We start from the raw sequence: 25,892 nt of genomic DNA on the forward strand, positions 1-25,892 counted from the left end.
GGAACTAAAAAGTCTAAACCTTTTTGTATTTTCATCATTTTCTATTTCTCAATCTTTTGTCCATTCTGGAAGCCAGCTCTCGAGAAGAATGACACATTCTTGTTAAATATAATTTACTCTATGAGATTATGTCAACACAGCACTGCTGACTTTTAGGCAGTCACCAATAATGATCAGTTTTCCCTTTTCTGGCGTGTTCCACCTTAGCCAAACCCGCTTTCTACTCCAACACTGCTTTCTTGGCCTCTGGTTTTTTAGGTGGATTGGAAAAGTTTTCATAATCTTAGGCCCTACACTCTTTTCATTCAAATACCTTTAGAGTATAACAGGACCCTTTCAACAAATACAGGATGATGGTTATTGTAAGTAGCTGTTGTAACTGTTGTAAATGTCAGTTGACTACATTTCATTTGAACAATCATTTCTAAATAAATATGATTTTTCAACAACCTCAAAATCCTAGAGCATCTGAATTGAACTGAAGTTAGCAGAAGCCAAGTTCTGGCCTAAGAACAGAGAAACCTTATTTGCCTAAGGTCCCCTACTACTTAACAGTCTGAGATCTCATAATATTTTACCTAAGCACCCAGAGAAAAAGTGATGTTAAAAATCCGTTCTTTTGGGTGACCTGGGTGGCTCTCAGTTAGTTAAGCATCCGACTATAGACCTTAGCTCAGGTCTTGATCTCAGGATCTTGAGTTCAAGCCCTACCTTGGGCTCTGTGGCAGGCATGAAGCCTACTTTAAAAAAATATCCATTCTCTTACATCTAAACCGAGAGGTCATGTGCTAAACTCAGTGTTCATTTTCTCAGCTTTATGCCTCTTTTCTGACCTCTATTTCTGCTACTGTGAATCTGTCAAGGTAGAAATATGCAGGTGTAAAGAAACGGGGAAAAAAACACTTATATTCATCTATCACCAAGTAGCAAAAGGCTGGGGCAATTTATTTAACCCTCTATGCCTTCATTCATTCACATTCCAGTGAAAGATCACTTCTCTTCCTCCCTTATAAGATTGCTGTGGTTCCATGAGACCCTTTAAACCACTCTGAACGTGAAAAGTGACATGTAAATTCAAAGCATGTCTACGATCACGCAACCACCCAGTACAATGTACTAAATAACAGCTACTGAAGTAATCATTTGTATGCTGATTATCATCTATGATTTATGCCTAAAAATAAAGATGATCTATTTAATCTTTTCACCACAAGGGCTTTTTAATTTTTCTATTTCTTCCTCCAGAGACCTCATGCTTTGAAAGATGGTAACTATCAATTACATTTATTCATAATTCATTCATATTTCTTTTTAATTCAAGATTATTTTTTACTGAAATTTGTTCTCTAAACAGAAAACAGCAAATAAGTAGTAAAAGAAATTTTTAATTTTTATGAGATGCTGACAAATTACTAAGCCTATACAATGTCATTACAGGTAAGTACCTGAGAATCACACTATATTACATGAAGTCATCCAACAAATACTTCCTGAGTACCTAGTATTTGGTTGGCAAAGAGTAGACACCAAGGATAATTTGGAAACAGCCCTTATTCTGATGGAATTTCTATGCTAATCTAGTCTAGACTTAACCTCCTCAAAATAGATTCAAAATTCATTGTAAAACCTATCTTATCTGTTAACCTAAGTTAATAGCTAAATAAAAAGTAGTTACATATATTTATGGGAAAATGAATAAATCAATTTCAGAAATAAGACAAGCAAATGTGCTTCTGTCTTCAGTTGTTTAGCTGCATTTAAATAAGATTGATAAAATAAGTTTTAAAAAGAAGGTGAAAGCTATACTCACTGCTATTACTGAGGCAATAATACCAGAAGGCTACTCTTGTAGTTATTGTTATCCACTGCCATCGAGGGCAGTACAAACAGGGAAAAGAATGCATAGTTTGTGGGCCCCAAAAATGATAAATTTTACCTTCAGCAATCACTCAGCCCATCACTTATCCTGATCAAAGAATTAAAACTTCAACTGCCTGAGGACAAATACCATATTTTTTCACTCATATGTGGAACAGGAGAACTTAACAGAGGACCATGGGGGAGGGGAAGGGGAAAAATAGTTAAGTAGAGGGAGGGAGGCAAACCATAAGAGACTCTTAAATAATGGGAACAAGCTGAGGGTTGATGGGCGGGGAGAGGGGAAAAGGGGTGATGGGCATGAAGGAGGGCACTTGTTGGGATGAGCATTAGGTATTCTATGGAAAGCAACTTGACAAGAAATTATAAAAGAAAAGGGAAAAAAACTTCAACTGCCTGCCAGGTTTATAATTATAATTCTCACAAAAGAAGGGAGAAAATGGCATCTGGGAGAAACTGAACACAACACAATGAGTCCAGCAAATCTCAGCTTTTCTTTTTCCTCCCTCAGGGCTAGTGATGAAGAGAACACTTGAAGACTACCTTTTCACATTTTTGCTAGTGAAATCCTTAGAAAAGAAAAAAACTACATCTCATTTCACAAAAATGCATAAATACAAGTGCATGAATACAAGTGCATGCATACAAACCAGTTCTGGTTAATATCTCTAACTCACTCTTCTTTGAAAAGAGGATTTAGTGAAAGCATTGCCCTTGCATCTCTGAAAACCAATTCTCACCTCTAACATCCTTTCCAGTGGATGGGTCCTCACACAGCCCTGTCAGGTAGGACCATATGACTGTCACTGTCACTGCACTTCCTCAAGGGGACTGATTAGCCAGAGTATGATGCCCCCCCCCAAAAAAAAAAAAAAAACAAAATAACTCCTTGGCAGGAAAACTGATTTGTATAACATGACAGATAACAATCCCATTAAACTAGTTTCCAACTTTTTATGAGAAAAAGCTAACTAAGGTAGTTTTCATCTTTAAAAAAAATAACAGTTTTTATTATGGCTTCCTGACCTCAGTGTTTAATGGGGGAGAAGACCAATTTCAGTCCATCAGGCACAAGATACATAAGTTTTATAGAAAAAAATCCAACAGTGAAGGTCAAGGAAAGGAAAACATTGAGAGTACTTGATGAGGTCACGAAAGGGGGCAAAACGATGCATTTGTGAAATCAGTTTTCTCAACTTCCAATTATGTCCTAACACTTTGATTCTTATCATTGTGAAGTTTGCCTCTTCCTTAGAAGATGTCAGTCACCCTCTACTTCCTAATATGATTCTGTAGTTCTGAATTTCTCATTTCCTTATAAAACATGCTTTCCAGAGGACCACCCTCAGCCTAATTCCCACAGAACACCATAAGGGATGCAAAGGCTGATTTCTGAGCTGTTCTTTTCATAATCCCATTCACTCAGGCCTTTCACCTGCCTTGTGTGTTGCAGAGTCCATTCAACTACAACACCCTTCCCACCTGGAACTTGATGCAACATTCCAGACAAAGCCTACTGAGAACAAAGCGTTCCTCTCCTTTTCCATATAGAACAAATTTTCACAAATCTGATTAGATCTCTGTGTTTCACTTACAGAATGAAACAGTGAAGTCCATCTCTAACTTAGGACACCACAGTTATTTAATTCACAAACATTCCAGGGTTCTACAACTTTCTTAAGAGCCAATAGAGGGCTACAGCTCCTCTTTTCTTGGCATGAATGAAGAAGGACCCTATTCTAAAATAAGAATTTGTATTGCTGAGGATCGCCTGGCTGGTACAGTCAGTGGAGTGTCTGACGCTTGATCCCAGGGTGAAAGGGTGGTGAGTTCAAGCCCCACGTTGAACGTGGACCCTACGTTAAAAAAAAAAAAATAAGTTCTACACTTGAAGAAAGTACCAATTTTTTCTAATACACATTAAATAATGAAAGTATACTATATGTATTAAACACTGATAATATTCTAGGCACAGAGAAAACATACTAACTAACCAACTTTTTGTTGTATATGAGTATACAACTACAAATAAGCCCTAAATTCTGAATGTTATTCTCTTACCTTTCAGAGAAATAGATACAATTAAGAATGTAGGGGCACCTGGATGGCTCAGTCGACTGGGTGTCCATCTCTTGGTTTCAGCTCAGGTCATGATCTCATGGTTCATGAGTTCCAGCCCTACATCAGGCTCTGCGCTGACAGTGCAAAGCCTGCTTGAGATTCTCTCTGTCTCTCTCTGCCCCTCCCCTGCTCTCTCTCTCTCTCAAAAATAAATAAACACTAAAAAAAGAATGAAATCAGGGCACCTGGGTGGCTCAGTCGGTTAAGCAGCCGACTTTCGCTCAGATCATGATCTCACGGTTCATGGGTTCGAGCCCCGCATCAGGCTCTGTGCTGACAGCTAGCTCAGAGCCTGGAGCCTGTTTCAGATTCTATGCCTCCCTCTCTCTCTATGACCCTCCCCTGCTCATGCTGTCTCTCTCAGAAATTTAAAAAAAAAATTAAAAAAAAGAATGAAATCTACAGCGAGATCAGTAACCCATTAAAATGACCTACAAAGCAAAGTATCTGAGCCTTTACATGCTATTTTTTAAACCATTTAGTTATCTGGATATTAACTTGCATTACATTTTATGTAATGTTATGGGAGCACGGATGTCTCAAGAAAGGGGACTAACATTTGTTCAGTGTATACTATAGTATATTCCCAAGAATCAAGACACCATAGGAGTTAAGAACATGAACCCAGGAGCTAGACTGCCTGGGTTCCAATTCCCTTTCTGCCCTTGACCTACTTGTGTGAGGTAATACAAGTACCTACTTCACAAGGTGTGGTTATAAATGAATTTGAATGAATACATGTAAAACATCTGCAATTATGCCTGACATGTAGTAAATAATTGCTGGCTACTATAATTTTACATTATTATTAATATTATTATTATTACCATTAAGTATATTGTTACGATACCTAGCACTGTAGATTATATGTATCAATTCATTTAACTTCCTCCGACACCCATGAATATCCGTCTCCAGGTCAAAGTCCATGGTATAAACACAGGAGCCTGTGAGATTGGCCAGAATCTCCATCCCCTCTTATATCTCCGACAGCCAGACATGAAACTCTCAGAATGCACCCAGGGAAACCCAGTGCTGCTCCCAGTCTGCACCTGTGTCCAGGTTTCCTACGTCTCAAAGGCCACTTTGCATCCCTGAATTCAGCAACTTCCTTCAGGGTATGCTTCAAGATCCTCAGAGAATTAACATACATGGCCCACTAAATATTGCATTTATTGACTCAACCCTCAGTAAGGACACAATTTTTAACATGAAGTTGCTGAAGCTTAATTTTCCAAGGTTATTCAGCTGGTAACAGATGACTCTGAACTTCAAACTTGTATCTGCTTCACTGCGAGCCCTCTTCCTGTGAGTAGAAGTCATCCATTTTCCTTGGTAAGATCACCTCAGGTATTTATATCTATCATTCACTTTGCTCCAATATTACAAGTAATGCCATAAGTAACTTATTTACTCATCTGCTCTCTTATTACAATGAAAGGTCATGGAAAACAGCCATCTTTTAAAAATTATTTTTGGATTCCCACTGTCAAGAATATAGAAAATGATAAATGCTTGTTCACTGAATAAATTAAAGTTCAATAAATAGCTATGAACTAAATATTTTGCCCAAGATTTATAAGTTGGTTGCAGATCTGGGATTTAACCAGATGTGTATACCACACCTGACCATCAACCATGGAGGTCTTCAAACAAACACCAATGTAGTTAAGGCTGTAAATGTACCTTGCAGAACAAAGAAATTACATGAAACTAATTAAACCCAGGGGTACCTGGGTGGCCCAGTCGGTTAAGCATCTGACTCTTGGTTTCAGCTCAGGTCATGATCTCACAGGTTCATGAGTTCAAGCCTGCATCAGGCTCATGCTATCAGTGCAGAGCTTAATTGGGAATCTCTTTCCCTCTCTCTCTCTCTGCCCCTCCCCAGCTCGTGAACTCACGTGCACTCACTCTATCTCTCTCTCTCCCTCAAAATAGATAAACTTCATAAAAAGATATAAAAAAGAAAGAAATTAGTTAAGTCTAGTATAAGTAGAACCATATAAAAATTTACTAAATTTACTAAAAGGCACATGTGCTTACACCTGCATTTTCCAAAAATTATATATGCAGAAGTTAGCCTGTGGGGTCCAACTACACATTAGATAAAAGAGTCCTATAATCAAATAAAATTTGGCAAACTCTGAGTAAAACAGGATTCACTTAGCACACATGAAACGTTCTATAAATGTTTATTAGGTTTCTCAAAGACTTTAATATGAAAATGTTCATTGTAGTCCTCCATGAAGGGGATTCACCATTTTCTAAACATCCTAGTATTTCACCACAGAAAACTCTCCAACACTTTGTTTATGTGAAGTATTTCTTGGGATCAGTATTCCACGGAACAGACTTACAGCAGGGAATGTGACTGCCACTTAGTGCCCATGTACTGTTTGCCAAATGCACTTGCTGCTGTCCCAGTAACAACTCTTCACAGAACAGAAACAGACTATGAGTTGAATCCTGGGGAAAGCCTATATTTGCAGAAGCTATGATGCCAAGGATTGGATTTCTCCATCTCCCACTCAGGAAGCTAAAACCAACTCTCTCTCCAGGAGAATCCCTCCTCTTCTTTTACTTCTAAACCGAAATTGAAAGCTGTTCACTCAAACTGTCATGAGTTACTCGGGCTATAAATAGGTAATAATACAGATCTGAGAGAAACCAAGAAAAAAGGGAAAAAAATGTATTCAAGTTTTTTTCTAATTGCAACGTTAACGCTCTTTGATCCAAGATAACCAAATATTAGAACTTGATATAGATACTAATGCACAAGATTAAAAAAATGCCCACAAGACAGAATTGATGACCGAATTGATCCCAACATATCAAATGGAATTACAGCTATCTTAAATGGTCGTCCTTAATTAGAAAACAGTGTGCTATGGTTGTACTCAAAGTCATGACGAATAATTGAAGGGGAAAGCAACAGAAGATACTTCCCCCTCAGTGCCCTAGACTTGTCTGAAAATACATAAAGAGGTAAAGGAATTCTCTCCCCATTCCCAGTAGCCAGGCTTTTATTTCTAAGGTTTGGGCCTTTTTCCCAGTGAGACAGAGAGAGAGAAAAAGGGACAGAGAGCAATAGAGGGTGAGGGAGGAAGGAGAGGAAGGGAGACAGAGATGAGGTATGAGAGAGAAGATAAGATATACCCCCACTCGGGCAAGCATTCTCAAAAGTCTATTGTTTATGATGATCTAAGAAGGTCAAGGAGACCCCAGAGGGTCAAGGCAAGATTTTAGGGAATTGACCCAACAGTGATGAAGAGGCTGAGCAGGGATAAGGGTTCTGTCCCTTGCTCTGGGAGGAGACAAGGAGTGTCTTAGTTCAAAAATGGCACGCTGCATGCGAGCTGGGCCTGAGTGACATCAAGACCTCAAATGGTGGGTGATGCTCACAAACAGTGTCCCGGCCCCAGGCCTCTGGAGGACCAGTGAAGTTCTCTGGAGATAAGCCTGGGATTAGCAGACAGAAGGAGGGACCTGAGGGCATGCCAGTGACCTGCCCAGTGCAGGACTATCTGAGAGACTGAGGAGCTTGCCACCACAGAGGGAACAGGAAGACAGTACGGGGCCACTGTTGGTAAAGCCCAGAGGCCTCTCCTTGCCGCTTCCTGAGCCCTACAAGCTTCCTGCTCACATTCTACCCAGGGCTCTAGCCCAACGCAGACCTCACCAGCCTCACTTACAGGAGCCTCACAGCTGGATTTTATATGATTTTCTTAAAGAAAGACTATACAATATAGCTTGCCCATCGATTTTCTGGGAAATTTTACAACAGCTACCCGAACACTCCTGTCAGCTTTTTCCTAAGGAAAGGCCTATACACTTCTTCTGATAAAAAAAGAATAAAACCTACCCAGTTACATTCTGAAGCATCTATAGCAATTTCAACTGAGCCCAAACTCTGGGTTTGACTTCATTTAAATATTACAATATGGGGAAATTAAGCCCTACTGAATCATTGCCCTGCCCTAAATATTCTTCACTTATTTGAAGTTGCCACGTGTCATGTTTTTCTTTTCTTTTTCTTTGTGGCCCAACGACTAGGCCATATCACTGTGGCCTAACCGCTGAGTCTAGCACCTGAGGGCCCCACCCACCATCCAAGGTTGTGGTATCATCTAGGCACGGCTTACAAGAAGCATGCCAATCCAGAACCGTAACACTTGTATCCTCCTTTATCCCTGAACCACAAGAGTTTCTAAAATCTTCCCTCGAAGATATCCACCAACAAAGCTTTACATCTGCCATGTGGGAACCTGTAAGGTCCGCCATCCAAAATGGCAGTCTAACCCAGAGACAGGCTGTGATATCAGACACTCTTGAATCCCAGATCTGCCACATCCCAGCCATGTGACCTGTGGTAAGGTACTTCACTTCTTTAATTCTGACTTTTTCCATCAGTAAAATGGAAACACTGGTACCTCTCTGAGAGGGCTGTCATAAGGATACAATGGGAGAAGGATATAAAGCACTCAGCACAATGTTTAGCACACAATTGGTACATGAGAAATGATAGCTATTATTAGCAATAGAAAATCTAGGCCACTAAGGAAATACTCAGTTATTACTATAACTGCCTGCAGCAGTACTTTAATGACTAGGAATGTGGTAAGCACCACGGTTAGGGTTAGGAATGAACTGAGCTGCTAAGTTACTTAGATGTTTTCTGTGGATTTTAAAATAATTTATATTTGTATGCTTTTACCGTAGAAAGAAAAAGTCCCATATTAGAGGGCAGACCAACAGTTTCTAGAGCAGATATAATCATATTATGCAGAAATAAATGAAAATTCAGATTGCCAAGATTAAAAATGTCCCCACCCATCACGTCAGTGTTGTCATTTTTAAAGATAGTATCATTTTCAAAGTAGTATCATTTTTAAAATAGAAACTAACAGTGACTTGATTATTAGCCAAAATGTTTTAGAAAAGTTCTAGCTATAGTGTCAGGTTCATAACATTATCTTTGCAAGACTAGTAAATAATGTGCAAAAAATCCCCTGGCCATCTTCAAATAGAAATATTTCCTATTTAAGCATCAAATCTATGACAGATTTTTGAACCTTTGGCCAATAAATTTAATCAGTGACATGTTGAGTGAATGTTTAACAACCAGGTCTCAGGGGAAGGGAGGCACCTGATTTGTAGTTTGCAAATTTCCATGGTATGAAATATTTCATCCAGGTCTAATTCAAACTAATAATCAGTTTTCAAAAGCCAGTGCTAGCCAGCACCAGCACATCACCCGGATAAAAAATAGTGTTCATAATGGTTAGGAAGTCCATCCCAACAGGGTTGTTTACAAGGGAACCATGGAATTAGCTCACAAGTAAAAGGCAAATGTAGATAAACAATATACAGAATTTCTAGGAAAGTAACTGAAGCATTTTACAACAAGCTAAATCTATAGGTATTTTTCAGACTATTTTCCTTTCACACTCAAATTCCCCCTTAGTGAGAGGTATAGGCACCTGAGAATACCCCAGCCTATATCAACTTATTCTGTACTGACCCTGCTATCCTCTTAAGAGTCTTGCTAGACTGAGGGGTGCCTGGGTGACTCAGTAGGTTAAGCATCTGACTTCAGCTCATGTCATGATCTCGTATTTCGTGAGTTCAAGCCCTGTATCAGGCTCTGTGCTGACAGCTCAAAACCTGGAGCCTGCTTCAGGTTCTGTGTCTCCCTCTCTCTGTGCCCCTCCCTGGCTCTCAATGACTCCCTCTAAAATATAAATAAACATTAAAAAAAATTTTAAAAAGAGTCTTGCTAGACTAAAGTCTTCACCTGGCTACTAGGGTCCCAAGTTCTCTTGGTATTCATTTAATATCATTTACTAAAAATAATGGCTTTCTCCACTAATTTGCCTCATAGACTACTGCTGTATTCCTGGCTTCCTTTCATCAGTAAACCCACCACCCATGCCAATACCTTCTCTAGCCCATAAGAGAAACAGGTTCTATGAATGGGAAAAAATTAACTATCATTTAATAATTTGCTTATCTATCTGTTCTTTTATTTGGAAACAGAAAAACTTAGCTTTTAGAAATACCATTTGGGAGGGGCGCCTGGGTGGCTTAGTCGGTTAAGCGTCCGACTTTCGCTTAGGTCATGATCTCCCGGTTCGTGGGTTTGAGCCCCGCGTCGGGCTCTGTGCTGACTGCCAGCTCAGAGCCTGGAGCCTGTTTCAGTCTGTGACTCCCTCTCTCTCTGACCCTCCCCTGCTCACGCTGTCTCTCTCTCTCTCTCCTAGAAATAAAAAAAAAAAAGGAAATACCATTTGGGAGACAGCATGAAAACCAAAAAAAAAATCTGTCTTTGTCTTACTTCTAGCTTTGAACTCCAATATACTCTGAGACTACTTCACTGCAGGAACCCATCGCTCAACAAATGAAAGGATTTTAAAAAGCAGAGTTTATAAATGAAAACAGATTTAATAACCTATTTCTCTATTAATTCATAATGCTGCACTTCCAACCTGTTTAGTTGCTAAAGACAAGCTATTGAATGTGATATTCATCAATTCTATCATCTATCTGTAGGTTATACTAAAAAGGCAAATTACAGGATTTCTTTGGCTTGGAAAAAAACAAACCCACTGCTAAATGGAGGAATTTTATGCATAGATGCTGGTGATGACAGTGCAGCAATGAGAATGTACTTAATGCTGCTGAAGTGTACACTTACAGAGTGGTTAAGATGGTAGAATTTATGTCTGTTTTACCTAAGGTTTTGACAACTTTTTAAAAATGTAAAGAAAAAAATCTAAAGAGAAATTCTGCCACTCTGACTTCCAGAATTGAGACTAAGATGGTATACCAGATTTTAAACAAAATTTTTTTAAATAAATAAATAAAGGGTGCCTGGGTGGCTCAATCAATTAAGTGTCCAGCTCTTGATTTCGGCTCAGGTCATGATAGCATGAACCATGAGCCCCATGTGGGACTCTGCGCTTACAGTGTGAAGCCTGCTTGGGATTCTCTCTCCCTCACTCTCTCTCTGCCCCTCCCTGGCTTGTGCACATGCTCTCTCTCAAAATAAATAAACAAACAGGAAGGAAGGAAGGAAGGAAGGAAGGAAGGAAGGAAGGAAGGAAGGAAGGAAGGAAGAAAGCAGGAAGCATCCTTTAACATTGCCTGTCTAATTTCAGACTTCAGGCATAAGGGCACTGAGTATTAAGAAGTTTTTGCTCTGCTAGACATCAATGCTATATGCTCATTTTTCTAAAAGTCTGGGGTACTCATTATCATTAGCTTCATGGGCCAAACGGATGTAGCTTAATCAAGAAAACAAACAGTCAAAAAGTCAAAACCTACTGCATTCTTTGCCTCTCACTGGGTCAGGCAGGCCAGAGCAGTCCATTGCAGAATTCGGAATGGCGACTCTCCACCGGGAGCCGCTGCTATCACATTCTGTATATTCAAAGTGGTAATCTTTCTGCAAACAATCACAAAAACAAGCCTTTGTTAGAGCCAGTTTGAATGGGACAATTGTGCTTTCTCAATCACACCCAACCTGCGTGCAGGCCTGATTCCAAACAGTACTCTCTGTTTGACTCTCAGTCTCACCCTATTCCATTCACATCAAGCAGGGCGTTGCTTTTTGTTTGTTTATAAAAAATATATCAGGCCAGGCAGTGAGTAGACACTGAGGATATGAGGAGGGGCAGTCAATGCTCTCAAGCTGTGACCAATGACCTTGAGCCTCACCTCCCTGAAAAGCACACTAGAGCACACTTCCCTATCCCTTCTGCAGATATTTTTAAGCTCCAAATAATTGACAGATATGATTCTAAAGAGCTAAATAATACTAGGAAACTGAATACCACCACTGTCCCTAGTTTTTCAGAGAAAGAAGAAACCATTCCCACTGACCTAATTCTCCGTTTAAAATTTAACAGCAGGTATAATAATTAATCATCCAAATGTTAGTAAAAGACAAACAGTTTTTTAAGCACCTTTCCCAGGCTCTATTCACACCCACCACAGCAGGCTGCCATCAATCACAGAATATAAAATAGACATTTATTACGAATGCCAAATTAAGACCAAACCCACTTATCTCTAGCTTTTGGTTGCTTTGATGTTTTCACAACAACTTCCCCTGGTCAGAAGCACATTCCAACTGTGAGGTGCTTGAACTGAGGAAGAACAAGCACAAATGTCACTGGAGCATTTTAAGAAAGAAAAAATTCTAAATCTTCCCCCGAATATTTTCTGTTCAATATCCTATTTATTCAATGAGTATCTTGCAAGTTGCTGTTTGGATTCATTCACTCTACTTTGCCTCCCTTACTGTATCAGTGACCAAAGAGAACAGAAAAATCAAGTCCTATCAATATCGGGAAATCAGGTGTATGAGGTGGGAAGGTGTATGTGTATGCTTACGCACGCACACGTGTGTACAAAGAGAAAGAATACTACTTAAGAAATGGCTCCTGAAATTGGAAATGTCTGGATGTGAATTCACATCCCACTACACCAAGTACAACCGGTATAATACTGGGCAAGACACTTGACTTCTCAAAGCCTCCATTTTTCATTAGTAAACTTAGAATAGTAATATTTCCTACTTTGTAATGATGTTGTGGAAATTAATTAAGATAACGCATGGAAAATGTTAGGCTGTGTTAGGCTAAAGTGAGTTAGCACTTGATGAATGGTAGAGTTATTATCCTTACGAAGGATGGTGAGGCTGGAGAGAATGATAAGGAGAAAGGAGATAGTGAAGATGTGATAAAGCACAAACTGTTTCCTCTGCTTCAGTTTCTGCATATACTTAAGATAAAATGAAAAGGTGGAATTATCAGGTTGGAAGCAAGGTTTTTATGCTGCATTGAGACTCTGCTTCAGAAATAAAATTGAGTGTACCCTTCAGGCAATCATCTGTGAATATTATTTTTTCCACTCAAATATTTGACCACGCTTGACAACAGGTAATTTGAGATTAAGTTGACAAGATCCTGATTTCAAATATAGCTTACTGTCAGCTAAGGGCAAATCTACGTACCTAAAAAAAAATCATTAAAAGCAGCCAAATGGGAAAAATTTTCCAGAGGAAAAGTTGAGAAGAGGGAGGGAAGGAGGGAGGAAGGAAGGAAAGCAGCAAAACTTCACTAAATGTAACTACCTGCAAAGGTTAAACAAAGAAGTCATCATGAAGTAAAAAACAAACAACAAAACAACAAATGGGTGAAGAAACAACACACAACAAAGGTTAATTAACAATCCTGGGTTTCTAAAAACAAATCCAGGAAAGAACACATAATTATTTGGAAATAGGGTCAAAGAACACAGACAACTCATTAAAGATCAGTACAAACTAAAAAAATTAAACCTCGCCAAAGAAATACAGTTTTCATCAAGCTGACACAATGTTTTTAAAATCATGTTTAAAAGTTTTCTAAGGCTGGGGCACCTGGGTGGCTCAGTCAGTCAGGCATCTGACTCTTGATGTCCTGATGTGGGACTGAACCCCATGTCAGGCTCTGCACTGACAGTATGGAGCCTGTGTGGGATTCTCTCTCTCTGCCCCTCCCCAAATCACACAGGTGCACCCTCTGTCTCTCAAAATAAATAAACATTAAAAAAAAATGGTTTCTAAGGCTGCAGTGCAGTAAACGGGGCACTCGTGTGCCTTCCATTGAAGAGTAAAGTGGTATAACCTTTATGGAGAAAGTGGATCAGTAGGTATCAAAGCTTTAAAGCAGTCAAAAATTTGAACCCCAAATCTCTCTGGTAGCACCCAATCTAAGGGGAAAAACAGTTTATGTGCAAAAATACTCCTCATAGCTTCCATATAACTCAAAGAAGCATCATTCATAGTTGAACATGGTAGAACCATACGTTATTTATCTGATATTCCTCACATGCATCTACACCACTGAGTAATAATAACAGTGACCTGGTTCAGGAAGGACAGTTAACAATATGGCCATGGTTCAAGTGAAACTCTGACTGGGTGAGTGATCTAGCCAGAGATACCCAGCTGGTATGTCACATAGGTGAGAACAGAAGTCAAACCTTGTGTTTATTTACCAGGGTTTTCAGTTTATATAATATCATTATGCTTAAAATAGAAGGTTACTGTTTTAAAGTGGAAGGAGTGGGAAAAGTTTCTAATAGAAAGCCTGATGGTTTGACAAGTCTAAGAGTAACCCTAAGGATGTCACATATTCAAACAGGATATGAGAACATGCAGAGAAGCAGAAACCACTGGCTTCCCCCCTACCTTTCACAGTTCTGGAGACAACATGGCCAACATCAGTACCACTGAGCTAAAATCAATGTGTCAGCCTCCCACCAGGGGAGAATCCACTCCTTCCTCGCCTCTTCCAGTGTCCGGTGGCTGCTGGCATTCGTTGCCTTAGAGTCTCCACCTCTGCGGTCACAGTACCTTCTCCTCTTCTGTCTTAGCTCCCTCTGCTTTATTTTTATAAGTATACTTGTGATTACATTTAGGATCCACTTAGATAATAAAGAATAATCCCCCCATCTTAACTTATTCACATCTTTGAAGTCCCTTTTTCCATAAAAGATAATTCATGGGTTCTAGGGATGAGGACATGCCTACCTTCTCTGGGCAGGGAAGGCATTATTGAACCCACCATGATTCACCCTCTATCCCCAAAGGCACATGGTCCTCTCACATGCAAAATATATCCTGTGTAGCCCAACATTCAGTAAAGTCTCAACCGATCGTAGCATCAACTCAAAATCCCAAACATCATCTGTATCTCATCAGCTCCAAAGTCCCAGATGTAATCCTCCAAATAAGTATGAGAAGACTCTGGTTATGATACACACTGGGGCAACATTCCTCTCCATCTGTCACCTGTGTTACCTCCTTCCAAAATACAATGCGTTTGGACCTTAACAACTGTTACAGACATTCCCATTCTAAAAAGGATAAACTGAAAGGGAGAAAGGAAAGGAATAAGCCAACAGTTCCAAGTAATTTCAAAATCTGGCAGGACAGAGTCCATTAGGCTTTGAGGTCTAGAAACCATCCTCTGTAGTTTATGGCTCCAACATCTGGGCCCAGAGCTCCACCCTCAGACTTGTTCTTAGGTTGTTTCTTGTTTTGCTTTGTTTTTTGAAAAGGAGAACATCTTTGCAGCTGAGTACTTTATTAAGCTGTTTCTTGCTTGTAAAATTTTGGGATTCCAACGGCCTTCCTCCATTTCATCTACCTCTGTTCCTTTCAGTTCAAGCTGGCAGTATTTCTGTTGATGTTATCAAAAACCTTGTGAGTCTCCTGTGCATGTCACAGGATTCATCCCATGATGGAGGGTCCTCCAAAGATCTTTCCTGGACAGTCCCATCCCTATTCCTGGCTTCTGCTGAGAGGGTTAAAGAGATGCATGAGTCAGACACCTAATTTCTTCAACACTAGCAAAAGATTTTGCAGACACATTCTCGGGCTTCTCTCCACAGCATACTTTCTTAATGGTGGGTCTCCTGATCTTAGCATCGTTTGGAACCTGGACAAAATGAAAATTTCCCAAATCATCAAGTCTGGTTTCCTTTTTATTTAAGAATTCTTCCTTCTTTATTTATTTCCTCTCACATTTCACAATAAGCAGCAAAAAGGAACCAGGCCATACCTTCAATACTTTGCTCAGAAATCCTCCTCTGGAAATATCCAAGTTCATCACTTACAAGTGTTGACTTCCACATAAGCATACAACAAAACTCTTCTATGTTTTCCACTACTATGTAACAAGGATCGTCTTTCCTCCAATTTCCGGTGGCATATTCCTCATTTTCTTCTCAGCCCTATCCACTAGCACCTTCCCTTATCTCTACCAACAGTCTGCTTAGGGAAGTTTACATTTTCTCTACTGTGCTCCTCACTGAGCCCTCACTGGCAGATGTGATACATTTCTGCCAGCAGTCTGTTCCAGACAATCTAGGCTTTTCCTATAATGTGCCTTAAATTTCTTCCACTTTCTGTTCCTTACCCAATTCTAAAACCACTTCCACATTTTTAAGGATTGGTTACAGCACCTCCCCGCTCCCGGGTAGCAACGTCTGTACTGGTTTGTCAATGGCTGGTATAACAAATTGCCACCAATGTAGCAGCGTACAACAGCAGGAACCTCTTCTCACAATGCTGGAGGCCAGTAGTCCAAGCATCACTGAGGCATCCGCCAGGCCAAGCTCCCTCCAGCGATTTCAGGGAAGAATCATCCCTTGCCTTTTCCGGCTTCTGGTGGCTACCAGCATTTGTTAGCTTGTACAAATCACTCCAGGCTCTGCCTCCGTGGACACACTGCCTCCTTTCTCTTCCAATTGTGACTGCATTCAGGGCTCACTGAGATCATCTCCCATCTCAAAATTCTTAGACACATCTTCAAAAGCCTTTTGTTGTTGTTGTTGATGATCATGGAATGGTAACATTCACAGGTTCCAGGGATGAGGACTCGGGCAGGGGGGCGTTATTCAGCCTATCACAAACACCTAGTGGAAGAGCCTTGATCAGCCACACGCTTACATAATGGCTTTCTTGTTTCTCTTGCTCCCACTTATTTGTATGAGGAAGTCTTTCCTATTTTCATATCACACTGAGAAGATCCTAACCCCCATAGGTAAAAGTCAGGTAATTTGTTATCATCCTTGCAAAATAATGATGCTGAGAAGTCTGACATGAATTTCAAACGAAGGCCTCAGAATAAGCTAGAAGCTCATCAGGTCTCTTCTACCACTGCCTCTGTGTCACTCAGGTTCCCAGTTAGGAGATGAGAACAGCAAAGAGAACAGGTCAAAGGCATATCATATTTTCTAGCTGTAATGGCAGATGTCATACGCCAATTAATTTTCCTAAAATTCTTTATCCTATCTGCTTCCTCCCGCTTACTGACCTCTAAAGGACCACAGATCCTCTGTTACAAAATGCTTAGGATTGCAGCAGGAAGCTTTAATGTGTTTATTTATAATTTAAAAATATTGAAATGCAGACCTATTTGATGAAGAGGGCAACATTTAGGGTCAGGAATTGAGATTGTAGCCCAAGTCAGATGGGTTTTAAATTATTTAATAGGCTATTTCATCTGGGCTGATAACAGAGAATTTTCTTTAAAATCTCTGTCCGAAAGCAACCTTTAAATCCATACCAAAGATGTAAGAAATAGTGTGCTGCAGTAAAACCACTAAAGATACAATATATGCTCCTCAAATATTCAAATAAAGAGAATTATAGTAAATAAGTTTTCAGATTTACACATAATACCCCAAAGCTCTAGCCACAGACCCACTTAAACCATTGAGTATTTGCAGTGATCCCTTGGAAATGGGAATTTCTCAGGTGTTAAAGAGCTATTAAAAAGGTAAACTTTTTTTCTTATACCAATATAGAATACACATCAAAGATTTTATTTATCATTAATTAGCAAGTCAACCAATAACATGTTATAACCATTTCCAAGGAGAATTCAAAGAACACACATAAGCTGGTAACCAGGAAAGTGAAATGAACTAAGAGATGCAGAAAGGGTAAATATCTGGAGGGTAATGATCAATTAATTGCATTTCAAAGAATAAGACACACTCTCATTTCCATGGACAAGAGTCATTTGTATTACTGTTGGTTTCCTACAACTCAACAGTGTTGTAAAATAGTTCAAAGACAAAGGTATAGACCACTAGAGCGACTGAGCGTTCAAGCAAAGGGCACCACACAGGAATCTTTCCTGCCTATTTCAACATGTTGCACAAGTTTCCCTGACAAGAAGCGCGGGCAGAATTCCTGATAATTTCAGGGCTCCAGACAGTTTAATACCAAACATAATGACACAAGTCACAGCGAGCTCTGAAGACAATGCAGTATCTGCTCACAAGCCATACTTTCCAAATCATAAGCTGGACAAAGTGCTTGGACCTACCGCATGCAGAAGATGAGAGCTATTCTGCAAATGCTCGAGCATGGAGACACTGCCCCAAATAACAAAATGATGGGATCCTTTGAAAATTTTGCAATATAAATACGTAGGAACCAGAGAACGACCCAAAAAGAAAAAGAACATGGAATGACTACTGATCACCAAATACCAAAGGAAAGATGATCCCTCAACGGACATCATGGTACACCCCCCACACGCACATGCTCATTAATAAAAATATAGGCACAAACTCTCAAAAAGCAAAGACTCAAACTGTGTTATCTTACAACTAAAACACAAAATATGAGGAAACACTGGAATACGGGAGTCCCCAAGTACCCCTGACAAACATTCTCCTTGACCAATCTTAGTGCAGGCTCCGCTAAACTGTCTTCCCAGGGAAGCCTTGGCCTTTGGGCGTCCTTGCCTATAACCCCCCACTTGTCCATGTTATATTCAAAACCAAACCCATTTCTGTACTAAGGTCTCTCTTCTGCTATTATAACAGCTCCTGAATAAAATCTGTTTTTACTACCTGAACTACCAAACAGTTTTGGCTTGCCATGACACCCCCAAATACAAAAGTCGTTTATATTTCAAAAGCTTCATGGCACCCACAAAAAACCTGGGGTATTGCCTCCCAAGCATGATGACAACTATTAGAATTTAATTACACATAGGCTAGCTGATGATTTACATAAATCTCACATATAAAAATAAGTATATATGCATACATATCTTGACAATATGCATATTTTATAAGACATTAACATATATAATGATTTATGCCTATAATAATATATATCATTTTTATATATTAACATTAATATATATCAGTCTTTACTATGTGGCACTTGAACTTGATTCTTTAAAGAAGTACTATGGCCTAAGTGCTATGGGGACAATCTAAAGTAATTAAAACACATAGTCCTTGTACTCAAGCTTATGATTTTGTTTGGAGTGGACAGCACACACACATACACATACACCACACCATATAATTTTATAAGAAAGCATAAAGATTAAGGGCTCCAGAGAAGAACACAGTATCACAGGTCAGTATCACAGGTCAGTAGTCAACTAAAAATTCCTTCTGGTGAAAATTACCAACAAACATCCCTTACCTCTCCCATAAAGTACCATGTTGTTCCACTTCTCAATAAATTTATCCCAGCCAATTTGTCCCTAAGCCCTCTAGCAGATATCTATGGTAGAGGCCGTTTCAGGCAAACAGGCTTGAGTGATGAACACAGAAAGGGCCGAAGTGATCAGCTAGCTGGCTGAATAGAGACAGGCCCATCAGGAGACCCACCTCAAAACATCCACAGGCCATAACTAACCAATGCGCTACTTACAACGAGTCACAGCTACTAAAAAAGGGGAAGATTCTGGGGTGCCTGGGTGTGCTGGGTGTGCAGATTCTGGTGTGCTGATAGCTCAGAGCCTGGAGCTTACTTCAGATTCTGTGTCTCCCTCTCTCTCTGCCCCTCCAACTGCTCATGGTCTGTCTCTGTCTCTCAAAAATAAATAAATGTTTAAAAAAAATTTTTTTTGGTGGGGGGAAGACTCCATATGTCACCACACCTCCTCACCTTCTCCCTTTTAAAACAGCCCCTACCCACGGCCTCGCTGCAGACAACCTCTCCTCTACTGTCCTGCCCTCCACTCTCTTGAAGTGTATTCCACAAACTTCCATCGCCTTTGTTCTGCCTCAGGTGAATTCTTGTCACGACCATCACCACCGACTTCCAACACATCCATCGCCCCACATTTGGAGGCCCTCATCTGATCAGGAAAGACACCCCATTTAGACACAACTATTTCTTAGCACCCAAATGGCTTGGTTTTTAGTAACCATGCTCTCTGGAAAAATAAGGTAGAATGTGCATGATGTGACCTCATTATGTAATAATTTCAGAGTCAGAACAGATTTCTGTGAGCCGGAACCATGTGAGAAGCCTTTGAGGAGAAAGCCCTGAAAGATAGAAGGGTTTGTACGCATTCTAGTGCTACCAGCTCCTTCATAAGTAGCTAGTTTGATAGGGTGTGACAAACAGCGAGTCGAAGCCTAAAGGATATGCCTGAAGATACGCAGTGAAATACAGGAGCCTGAGGGTGGTGAGACAGATGAGTGACTGACTCAACTAATAATAAAAAAATAAGTGAAACTGCCTGGTCTTCGGTGGAGGACCCCAGTGGAACAACTCTGAGGGTTGTTCATGGCAGGGACCCATCGATGAGAAATGCAGCTCCCAGATGCTCTCTGCTTAGCTCCTAGAGTCAACTAAGAAATGACCACAGTTAATTACAGAGACCCAGTAGATGAGCACAAACTGTCCTCAAAAGAAAAGAGGCAGTGAGAGACTCAGGACTCAAAGAAGAAAAAGCGTTGATTAATAAGAGAACACATACAGAGGAGTGGGACCAAAAGAAGCAAATATAATCCATTTTCTTCATAAAAGGTTCCTTTTCCTTGAAAAGGTTGAGAAGAGCAGACCCTGTATTTGAGGAGACTGCAGCTCCTTTGGGAAGAAAGCTCTCGAATCTAAGTGCTCAGCAAACAGCTTGGCACCCATATTTGAGAAAGCAAGGCAGCAAGAAGGACAAAGAACAGGAGCCTGTAGAGCCTCGCACAAATACTTCAACTCCAGTTCCAGTGAGTGAGCAAACTCACCCTCCTTACGTTGGAAGGTCAAAGGTGTGAGAATACTTACTGCAGACACACACACACACACACACACACACACATCTTAAAATAAAAACTTCCTTAGCCCACATTATCAAGTACATGTGCACAGTAGCAATGTGCAGTAATATTTATATTCGGATTTCTCTTTTATAAAAGGAACGTGGAGTTACCATGGGAACCTAAGGCTAAATGAAGTAATAGGTATCTGATCTATTTATGATACATCCTCTTCGCCACATTTGCAGACACTATTGCTTTTGAGAAATTATTTTGACAAAGTTCAATATCTGTCTCTGTAAACAAGGCCTTATAAGTATTCAGTTCATTTTGTAAATCAATATATGTTTATTGAGCACCTCCCATGCGCCAAGTGTAGACACGTGGACGCTGGGGATACTGCAGTGAACAAAGTGGCCTAGTCCCTGCTCTCATGGGGCTTACATTTTTATAATCAGTGAAAGTTCCCAGGGCTTCTTGGGACGATCCAGTCTAGACCATTTTCCTTCTATGATGTCTCAGTGCAGGCTTGTAAAGGGCTAGGCGAAGAACTGGAAACAACAGACCCAGATCCCAAGCTCACCTCTACCCGTGCGAAAGTGAGCGAGGGAGATGGAAGGGACCCCATCAGACAAAAAGTTGTTGGCTTTTTTTTTTCCTTTGTTTCTCTTCCAGCTTCTGTTCTTACTAGGATATAAACCTCCACTCCACTCTGCATACACCTTGTAATGCCAATACCGTATGTCCTCCTTGTAAGGGACAAGGATTAATTTTATCTCTAGAACAGATAACATCTAGGGAAGGACCAGGTGAGAATGACAAGAGAAAGCTACCACAGGCATATTCCAGACCACCGGAGCTAGACAACTCCACACCAAGGCCCCCTGGCTCCAAGGAATAACCCCTTGGCTCTTGTCTTTACTCTAAGTGGTTCCGGGATGCCTGAGCAGATACGTGCACCTGACCACCATCCTCAATAAAATCCCCAAACAAAGACATGATTCATGCTTCTTTCCTTTGTGAGTCTCCCAGATGCTCTATCCATATCTCCTCCCCCTGTATCTTCAATAAACTCTGCTTTTATCTCCTGCTGGCTCACATTTGATTTCCATCGTGCATGAAACCAAGGACTCTCTGGGCTAATCCTACACCCCTCTGGGTCCTTAGGCCCAGCCTGCCTGCACCAAAATGTAAGATCCTGAGCAACTCAACCAACTGTCTGAACTCAAGTTCTTCTAATCTTTGAAAGAAAACTCTGTAGAGTTATAGTCTATATCTCCTCTTTTCATGGTTCTTAATAAAGGGGAACCAACTGCCTCCTGTACCACCCTGCACTGTCAGGGAAAGTTTCCAAAAATATAATATTCTAAACCAAGTCTATACTCAAAGAAATGAAGAAAACTTCAGTTTTCTCAAGAAGTTTTTAGTTAGACAATCTATAGTAGTACCAATATTGGAAATATTAACTTTAAAACTCTCATTAAGGGGCACCTGGGTGGCTCAGCGGGTTGAGCGTCCAACTTCGGCTCAGGTTGTGATATCACGGTTCATGAGTTTGAGCCCTGGGTCAGGCTTGCTGCTGTCAGTACAGAGGCTGCTTCAGATCCTCTGTACCCCCCTCTCTCTGCTCCTCCTTCACTCATGCTCTCTCTCAAAAATAAATTTGAAAAAGTCTTTAAACACATGCAATCACTATTTTATTATCTAACTACATTTAAACTTCCTGAATTAAATATGTATTTGTTTATCTTTGCTCCCACAAACCCACAAGAGTTTCTCAAGGGAGCAAAGAGTAAAATCCTAATACTTTAAGATGACAAAAATAAAAAGATTAGAAGTGAAAGTGACAATCAATGCAGATGTCAACAAGTTTTTGGAAGATGGGAGGCATAAGATAAGCTTTACGACTTATCAAAGCACGAAAGTCTGAAAGCTAAGGGCTACACAGGCAGATGATAACGAGAAGAAAGCCACTGTGAGCTGCAGGAACTCTCAGAACTGAAAGCACCAAATATCTCAGACAGCAAACAAAATCTACAAACAGCAAGACTGGTTGAAAACCTGTTTGAGAATGTAACCCCTCCCTCCCAATCCCCTTCCACATCATGACAAGAGAGAAGAATGATTTCCTCTGGAAAAAGTGAGTAGGGAGTTTAAAGAGTCAGGCACATAAGTGCGGCAAGTGGAAGGAAAGGCCTCTTAACTGAAAACAGGGGGCCATGTGAACACCTACATCCTGAATGATGAGACGCACCTCACAGACATTTACCCATCAACACTTAATGCCAACACCTAGCCCACCAACTCCAACACAAGTGTCCTTTCCACTTGGACCATCATCCCTAAACACGAGCAGAGCTGCCTTCCTGCTCCCAAAGGAGCCCTCAGGGGCTGTGACACCTCACATTAGGACAGCTACCCTTACCACTTCAGCTGATTTTCATATATGCTTACCTTAGAACTGAGATTAGCTAGAATCTCAATCTTGCCCTTTGTCCACAAATATGATACTCATTTTTGTTATTAACAATAACACTCACAACATTTGCAGAACCTTATAAGCTTTCCAAAATAACGCTAATAACATTTTCTGACTCAAATTGGGCCACAGCATAGCCCTATATAGTAGGCAAGGCTCTTATCTCTGCCATCATGGCCACTGTCCTATTTCCACCCCCATCTCCTGCAGCCTGGATGGCTGTCACCAGCAGCCGCAGTGGAATCCATCTTCTGCTCCTGTTCCCCCATGACACTCTGCAGCCAGCTCTAATTACCATCCCTGCTCAGAACCCTGCAACAACTTCCATTTGGCTGAGGAAAAAGCACAGAATCCTACCATATAAAAGGCTTTTCTTTTTTTTTTTTTTTTTACAAATAGTTTATTGTCAAATTAGTTTCTACATAACACTCAGTGCTCATCCCCAAAGTGCCCTCCTCCATGCCCATCCCCCCCTCCCCCCCCATCCATCAGTCCTCAGTTTTTGTCAGCATTCAAGAGTCTCTCATGGTTTGCCTCTCTCCCTTTCCCCCACCATTTCCGCCCTTCTTCTCCCCCTTGGTCCTCCGTCAAGTTCCTCCTAATCCTCCTATACGTGCAAACATATGATATTTGTCCTTCTCTGCCTGACTTATTTCGCTCAGCATAACACCCTCAAGGTCCATCCATGTTGCTACACATGGCCAGATTTCATTGTTTCTCATTGCCATGTAGTATTCCATGGTATAGATAAACCACATCTTCTTGATCCATTCATCTGTTGATGGACACTTAGGCTCTTTCCATGTTTTAGCTATTGTGGAGAGTGCTGCTATGAACATTGGGGTCCATGTGCTCCTATGCCTCAGCATTTCTGTATCCCTTGGGTAAATTCCTAGCAGTGCTATTGCTGGGTCATAGGGGAGTTCTATTGTTAGTTTCCTGAGGAACCTCCACACTGTTTTCCAGAGGGGCTGTACCAGTTTACATTTAAAAGGCTTTTCTTGATTCAATCTCTGCTTCCCTACATTTCACTTCTCAACCTGTATCCTGTGTGAAATATCAAAATGGGATCATATATGCTATATGCTATACTCTTCCTTGCCTCTAGGCCCTAGCGCATGACTTACTCTCTCCCTGGAAGTCTCTCTCTGCCCATACCTGCTAATAACCTAAGGACATGTGTACAGTAACAAAGCACCATGTAGCAGGCTCTCTTTCAGGCTCATCCCTAACATGTGTAGGATCAAGGGCAAGTGTCTAAAGTGAGGTGGCCTTTCCTCTTTTATACACACCCACACCTTGAACAGCCTCCACACATACAACAGACAATTCCCGTTGTGCACCCACAGTCTGTCAGTGCCACTCCCACAGTCTACAATCCAGATGCACCTGGGAAAAGCCCATGACGGCCCTGGAAGCAGACCTGGGCCCTTAAAGCATGCAATTCCAAAGTCATGTCATCTAGAGCATGGTATACAAGGGTAGGAGACAGGACATCAGGTGGGCTGCCTGGCCCGCTGACTACACAACAAGAGGAGGAACACAACTGGAAGAGAACCAGAATTAGGCCCTCTACCGCAGAAGCCAAGGTAGGAGCCTGGTCTGCAGGTGGTAATGATCCCCACTGTATCACAACACAAAAGAGATCACTTGACAGAATTTCCTAGGAGGGAGGAAGAATCAGTCTACCTTTGGAGGGGTTTCTTAATTAGAGGTAATAATTTTTCTTTTTTTTCCTTTATTTTTCTCCCCTAACCTCAATTAAAACTGCACAGTGGTATGTAAAAGGTCAATTTTCCAAAAACGGAAAAGCCAAATCCTTGGACATCTATCTGTTTTAATTACGTATGGCTGCAAGCTTACCTGTGCGTAATTGCAACTATACATTTTGAATTTCCTTTAAATGTGTATTAATTTTTGAGAAAGAGAGAGAGAGAGAGAGAGAGAGAGCATGAGCAGGGAAGGGGCAGAGAGAGAGGGACACAGAATCTAAAGCAGGCTCCAGGCTCCGAGCTGTCAGCACAGAGCCCAATGCGGGGCTCGAACCCACAAATTGTAAGATCATGACCTGAGCTGAAGTCGGTCGTTCAACCAACTGAGTCACCCAGGCACCCCATCAACTATACATTTTTCGTTGTGGATTAGGCTTAAACTGAAAAGGCACCTTTACTTCTGAAAAATTTAAGCAACTACTTGCTATTTAATAAGCATCAAGAGAAACTGTACCAAAAGTTTCAAAAATGTATTAAAGGGGTACTAGGCTTAGTCAGTTCAGTGTCCGACTTCAGCTCAGGTCATGCACGGTTTGTGACACTGAGTCCTGCACTGGCCTCTGCGCTGATAGCAAGGGAGTCTGCATGGGATGATTCTCTCTCTGCCCAATCCACCCAACCCCCACTCACACACACACTCTCTCTCTCAAAATAAACTTCAAAAAAATACAAAAAACTTGAAAATAATCTAAATGTGCATCAATAAGAGGCTGATTAATAAGTTATTGTGTACTCACGGCAGGATTTTATATAGTCCATTCTAAAGTGATAATGCCAATGCCATATTTAATAACAAAAACATTTCTGATATTTAAGTAATATAAAGGTAAAGAAACACTATGTCTTAACCCTTTTAAAGTGTATGAGTATATATAATCAGCACATGGAAAAGTGACTCAAGGTATATATACCAAAAGGTTGACAATAATGAACTGAATGGTGAACATAGTGATTTCTATTTTCTCTTTTGTGATTTTGTATTTTCAAGTTTTTCTACAGTTAAAATGTATTATTTTCTCTAAGTTCATACCTGCTCTGCTAAGACAGACCAAAAAAAATGCTCATATTTC

General features: G+C 40.6%; 1 protein-coding gene across 2 annotated transcripts in view; it reads right to left on the reverse strand.

The window, feature by feature from the left end:
• ELAPOR2 (endosome-lysosome associated apoptosis and autophagy regulator family member 2) overlaps nucleotides 1–25,892 on the reverse strand; it is a 174,097-nt gene that overhangs the window by 75,493 nt on the left and 72,712 nt on the right. The window contains exon 2 of one of the 2 annotated variants that reach the window (XM_039219969.1): nucleotides 11,323–11,443. The exons of the other annotated variant lie outside the window; for it this stretch is intronic. Coding sequence (XP_039075900.1) covers nucleotides 11,323–11,443 — 121 coding nt within the window. The remainder of the gene's footprint in view (nucleotides 1–11,322; nucleotides 11,444–25,892) is intronic. 2 annotated transcript variants of the gene reach the window in all.

The sequence above is a fragment of the Hyaena hyaena genome, unplaced genomic scaffold (genome assembly GCF_003009895.1).
Source record: "Hyaena hyaena isolate Hyena2069 unplaced genomic scaffold, ASM300989v1 scaffold_858, whole genome shotgun sequence".
Taxonomy (NCBI): Eukaryota; Metazoa; Chordata; class Mammalia; order Carnivora; family Hyaenidae; genus Hyaena; species Hyaena hyaena.